The 6,444-nt window shown below is 45.0% G+C and overlaps 1 protein-coding gene across 1 annotated transcript; it reads right to left on the bottom strand.

Moving 5' to 3' along the window:
* Positions 1 to 3,665: 3,665 nt before the first annotated feature.
* On the bottom strand, positions 3,666 to 6,152 carry LOC123186609 (E3 ubiquitin-protein ligase AIRP2). The gene is made up of 6 exons (XM_044598342.1): positions 5,822 to 6,152; positions 5,559 to 5,709; positions 5,326 to 5,392; positions 4,974 to 5,214; positions 4,051 to 4,252; positions 3,666 to 3,954 (listed from the first exon to the last, which is right to left on the bottom strand). The coding sequence occupies exons 1-6, from the start codon at positions 5,908 to 5,910 to the stop codon at positions 3,925 to 3,927; spliced, it is 780 nt and encodes a 259-aa protein (XP_044454277.1). The 5' UTR covers positions 5,911 to 6,152; the 3' UTR covers positions 3,666 to 3,924.
* Positions 6,153 to 6,444: the final 292 nt, after the last annotated feature.

Raw genomic sequence — 6,444 nt, forward strand, 5'->3', positions numbered from 1 at the left:
CGAGTAACCCCCATCAAGAGCCGTCAGAATGCAATTCTGCGTAGCCGGATATCTATATCCCTTGTACACAGGATAAGTTTGGAACGTAGCAAACGAGATCTTCTTTCTAGGCTGACCAGAAGATTTGAGAGCAGATTTGACTAGAGGTTTATGCATGGCCAGCATGCCCAACGTAGATCTACGTCTTGTGGGACTAACAAAAATCCATTCAGCATCATATTCTTTTCTCCAGATTAAAACTTCATTTCTCCAATTAGGGCCACCATGTCCCCAAAGATGGAAGTAACACTTGAAATTCGTACACGCAAAAGATCGAAGTGCTAAAGTTTGAAGACCAACTTTTTTGCATGAGACGTGGAAGGAGAATACATTGCCCTGAATATGTGAAACCAAGAACTCAATAGCTGAACCCCCAAGGGCAGCTTCCAAGGCCTCGGCCACCGAATCATCAGAGAGGCGAAAATCATGCCTACTAAATGAGACAACCATGATGAAATGACCAGAATCCTCCACGGGGTGCACCGTAACACCAAAAGAGTTGTAGATCGCATCTGCAAAAGACAAACCCTTGGAGAAGTCCAAGCCAAGGGTGGATCCAGACGGAGAATCCATCAAAGATGGGAATCTCCTTGATGGGGGGAGGACGCCGGAGAGGATGGGTGGATTGGATGGGGGATTTAGTGGTTGAGATGGGAGATCGCCAGAGAGCCTAGCGCCGGAGGGGGAGGGGTGGTGGGGGGCTCCATTGTTTACCATTCCAAGTGTCTTATATTTAGTAACAGAGGTAGTAGAAAAGATTTGAAAATCTTGATATGGTCCTATTGGGGTTGAACCACTAGAATACGTATGCTCCGTTGCAGCGCATGGGCAAGTAGCTAGTTTTTTTCTAAGATCTAACCGTGCTTGAGGATGGGTCATAAAGCTATTTTCTTTTTATGACCCATGTTTCTGCTCATGTGATTTTTTTCCCTCGTAAAATTAGGAATGTGAAAATTTTCCGGACGTGGTGTTTCTGAGCTCAAGCTCCAATGAGCTCGGGTGAATAGTAAATACCTGGAAAATAGAAAAATAAAAATAAAAACTGAATTTTTTTTGGGGCAAACACCGACGAATGTTTTGATTGCTTAAAAAATTGCATCAAGGAATGACGTGCTGGAAGTGGTGGCAAAAAAAACTCAATGCTCCAAAAGTGTCATTTTTAAAAAGTTAAATACGTTAAGGGTGTCTAAACTTGTCCCTCGCGGTCACTTTGATATCTAAACTTGTAAAATACATGAAACCAGTGCCGCAACTTGTCTTGTCATGCATATACGGTGTCTCCTTCCATATTCGCATGTACGTCATAGCTATGTGGCCTGCCAGCCTGGTAGTGGCCCACATGTCGGTGGCTGAGAGCGAGGAGGGGCTGGGTGTCCCGCATGTGAGTTGTTTTTACGTAAACCCCTCATATTTTATTTAATCATGTAGCAAAAATAACATGAAAAAAACTGCATGGAGGCGCGTGTTGAACCAGGAACCTCCTGGTTTATACCGGGCGTGATCTGACCTCCGGGCCGAACTAAACTTGAGTATAATTTTTCGCTGAAAATATATACAGACAAACTGCACGTATCACCGCTCTGCAATTTTTTTTTGAGGTGTTATCTACTGTTTTTATTTTTACAGGCCGGTGGATCCCACCAGTCAATACGCTAGAGAGAATAACAAAGAAAAATAAACTTTTTTCGGAGGATCAACAAAGAATAATAAACTGGATGGAGAGTTCGAACAGGGGACATCCTGGTTAACTGCCTGGATGAGCTGGCCAGCTGACTGAGCTACGTTTTGAATTTACCTGATGCGTTCTCTACTGTATTTTTTTTATTTTGGTTTAGTTTTCATGATACATAAATTTTTCTGTTTAAAATACAATAATTACCAATATATAATTATTTCATATTTTCAATCTTTATGCTATTTTCATTATTGTGTACCTTAAAGAGGTGAACAAGAACTTTTTCTAAATAGCTCATTGTGTATTAACAATTATTGCTTAAATTTATGTGTCTTCTTTAGGGACAACAACCACCCACAATTATTCTATATCTTCATTGTATTTTTAAATGACAATACTGTATTTTGGAAAAAAATGTGTATCCAAAATTGTTGTGTAATAATAATTAATACTAGAATTGTATTAAAACATGTTAAACATGCTTGTCGAAATGTGGGAATAAATTTAAACAATTTTTTTTTGAATACATGTTGACTATTTTCTAAAAACATGCTGTCAATTTTCTGAATGCAAGCCAAATCCAGATACATATTTACTGTTTGTTACTGTAGTTGTAATTTTTGTCTTACATTTCTTTCTTTCAAATGGGAAAAGTAATACCCAAAATAAAAATAAACATGAACCTGAAAAAAATGAAATGAAATTTGTGCAGGCCCATGGGAGCGTCATATATAAAAATAAAAAAATTGCTTCAAGATATACATGCGAGGCTAAATACTCCATAGTCTGGCTTGGTGGCTAGGTACTACACATTTAGCAGTGTCTCTAAGTGAGTTCCTAAGATATATCCTTTATTAGTTATTTATTTTGTTGTTGGAAATTTTCAGGCTGTTTATTACAAGATTAAATTAAAATTCAGTGTTTTTTCTGAAAAAAAATCAATCAGTGGCTCACTCAGTGCATCCTCGCTCTCAGCCACCAACATGTGGGTCACTGCCATGCTGGCATGCTACATGGGCAGGGCGTACACCCGAATATGAAAGGAGGCACCGTATTTGCACGACCGAACAAGTTGCAGCACCAGTTTCATGTATTTTATAAGTTTAGACATCAAAGTGACCATGATGGACAAGTTAAGGCACCTTCAATGTATTTAACTCTTTTTAAAAGCGTTTTGAAGTGCTGATTTTGTCTTTTTGCCACAACTTCTAAGAATGTCATTTCATGATGAAATTTTACAAGCATTATAAACATTCGTCGAAGGTCATCACAACAAAAATTCAGAATTTTTTGAATTCTTTTATATTTTTTCTTTGGATTTTATTATTCATCACGAGTTTAAATGAGTTCACGAGCAGAAGATGACTTTTGCAAATTTCCCCTGTTTCCCTACCAGTGGATGTCTACGGTAGTTTTTCTCCTTGCGGGGGGCTTTGACGGTTGGATGAACTCTTCATTATTCATGTTGGCTGGATTAACATTGTGTTACCCCAGATCCAATGGCATGGTAGTACGCTCTGCAATTTATAAGCCACCGGTTGGACGTACTCACCTGCTATGCTTGGCCCCTAAATTCCATCCACCACGTTATTAAATCTGTACCAATCGTATGTACCGTGGTACTGGTATGTACCTATTGTACTGTACAAAGTCTGTACTAATTGTCCGTATGTACAGCACAGGGCATGTACTGTACTTGCTTTACTCGCTACGCTTTACTGTGGTATGTACTGTACCTGTTTTTTTTTTTTGAACACTATGAAGCCTTGTGTTCATTCAGTTGAAACTATATGAAAACCACATCAGCACATAAATAATACAACCTCCATTCCGAATTATAAGATGCTATAACTATTTTTTGAGTCAGATGGATATAAACGCGTTTTAGCGTATCTGTTCACTCGTTGCAGTCCATTCGTTTCAGTCCGTATGTAGTTCATATTAACTAAAATATGCAAAACATCTTATAATTCAGAACGGAGGTAGTACATGCACCATATGTCTGTTCCCATCCAGATTACAAATATGTACAGGCATTACTCTACTGCAAACATATTGCTATTCTTTTCTTTTCCGGGTCGAAACATATTGTTATTCTGGCTATCCCTGAACATTTCCATGCAAACTGTAAATCTGTACATGTATTTACAAAACCCGAGGACCCTAGAGTGCTCACACAGGGTCTCTCTGTCAGGCTGCTCCATCCATGGTCAGCCACATCCTAGGACAAGGAACATCCTCTGCATGAACCAACAACAACAAGCCATGCGTCAACGCTCCCAGAAAGAAAAAACAGTCATGAGCAAGTCATCGTCAACGGCTCAGAGTTATTTTACATGGGAATCATAGGCATCGAAGATGTTGTCCAGCGTGACGAGAGGCAGCTTCTCGATGTACGTGAAGAGGCGCCTGATGTTCTCCCTCGTCACCGTCGCCATGTCGACGACGTCGCGCTGGTCGGTGAGCATCCATAGATCGCCGGAGTTTACTCTCTTGAGGCTGTCTCGGCAGAAGGGGCATGACTGAGATCTCGAGCGCCTGAAACCACGATAAACACAGGGTTCAGTGACCACAGCAGTCATTTGGCAGCGGACAGTTTTTGCGAAATGTAATTTTTCATTTGCAGAGAAAGCTCCTCTGCTCATGCTCTGAAGGTACAAACTGGTAAACAAATTGTTTGAGGAGCTATGAATCAGTTAGTTTGGGGCATTCCTTCTTCGTCTAGCTGATAAGGAATCCCATGTAGTCATTCTAGCAGCAGAGTTTCAAAGCTCTGCGGCAACCATTCTAGCAGAACCACACTGCAACTTATTTTTACAGCTTAAAACCACAATATTTTCACTTGCATCACGTGTACGCGGTGAATTTAACTTGTAAATTTTTCGAGAAACAACTAATTTTGTAAATTTCTAATGCTTAATAATAATAGTAAGTGATACTCCAGTAAGAAAGTCAGGCCTCGTAAGAACCAAGGACAAAACTGGAAGCTGCAGAGGTTGCTGCATAGTATTTTCCATAAATGATGCTCACGCGGCCATCTTAATTACTCATAGCAGTGCACTGCCATCTGAATAAAGAGGCTCTGGTGGCGACTGCTGAAGCACTTAAGAACACCAGAATGAAGTGTCCACTAATTAAGCTACCTCTGAAGCTCGCATTAAACCAAGGACCAAACATGTTTGCTATGGTTGAAGTGAACTGAACATGGTAGAAAAACAGAGGAATCACGCGACGGTATCAGGTTCTTGTTCTCGCTCACCATTGACGGTAGCACTTGATGCACATGTCATGGCTGCAGTTGGGCAGCACGACCCTGCTGTTGAGCTCCATGCAGATCCCGCACTCCTCCTCTATCTCGGCGTCGATCTCGGAGACCGGCCTCTTGCTGTCCTCTGGCTCGTCTCTCCTCCTGTATCGCTCTGAGCACGCCGCCCTCTGCCTCCGGTCGTCGGAGTCGCTTATCCCGTGCTCCAGTTGCATGAGGGAGGGGAATATCACAGCTGCAGACGGACAGAGAATGGGCATCACTACAGTACACAAGTTCAACCCAAACAAGGCTGACAGCGAGAACATCTGCTGTTCTTTTCAGCTATTTATAGAGCAGCATTTACCGTAGAATTCCCTGATGCTGGCCTTCCTTTCGTGGGTGGACATGGTTGTTGTGCCGTCCACATAGACCTGCAGAAACAATGGAGGCAGAGAGGATGGATTCCGTAAGAACACGAGCACAACCACCCCAATACATACATACATACAGTAGCACAAATTATGGAAGGAAACCAGGGGCATGGGCACACAGACTGACAGACAGCAGACGGACGGACGGACAAAAGTAGTGGAGTACCTTGTAGATGAGGATCCTGAGGAGGCCGAGGGCGCCGGCGAGGCTGCAGTCGGTCCACTGCAGGAGGAAGAGGAAGAGGCGCGCGGCGGGGCTGTAGGACATGCGCATCTGCAGGCACGCCCCGTCGTAGTCCCGCGAGCACTCGGACGCCCTGCGGCAGAGACAGAGGATTTCACCACATCGTAAACAACACACACCCCAAACCTGGAAGAAATTCAAGAAATCTGGTCCTTTAGTTTGGGGGAGGGAGAGAGGGTACTCACAGGGTGTTGGCGTGCTGGATGTCCGCCTCCAGCACCTTGAGCGAGTCCCTGAACGACCTCCGCGCGGCGCACGGCGCCGCCGCCACCATCTCCCTGCTCTTCCCCCGCCACCAGAGGCCGCTGCCGTCGCCGAATTAAACCCCGCCGCCGGAGCAGAGCAGAGCAGAGCGGGGCCGAATTAGAACCCCGACAGCGGCACCGAAAGGGGGAGACTCGCTCTCCGGCTCCCCACCGAAAGCAAGCAGGCCTCCACTTCCACTCCCAGTTGGTGTTGGTGGTCGTCTCCTTTTCGGCCGGCCGCACCGCCACTTCTGTTGCTATAGGTTGGCTATAGGTTGCGTGGGCGGAGGGAGACCCGCCGCCGCCGCCACGCGTCCCCTCCCACCGCTCCGAGGAGTCCAAGTGACAGGCGGGGCCCCGCGCGCGAGCGGGTCGTCGTCGGTGTTTCTTGCGGTTAGAGGCTGGGAAGTGGGGCATGGTCTGTGTGGGGGCGGGGTGTCGGCGGGATAGGGGTGGGTGCGCGTCGGGGTGCTCCTGGTAGGGCACGGGGGCGGCCGCCGGGCCGCTGCGGTCTCCTGTCACGTGAGCGCGGTCCATACACCGACGACGCCCGTCATCAGTTC

Source organism: Triticum aestivum, chromosome 2A (assembly GCF_018294505.1).
Source record: "Triticum aestivum cultivar Chinese Spring chromosome 2A, IWGSC CS RefSeq v2.1, whole genome shotgun sequence".
NCBI lineage: Eukaryota > Viridiplantae > Streptophyta > Magnoliopsida > Poales > Poaceae > Triticum > Triticum aestivum.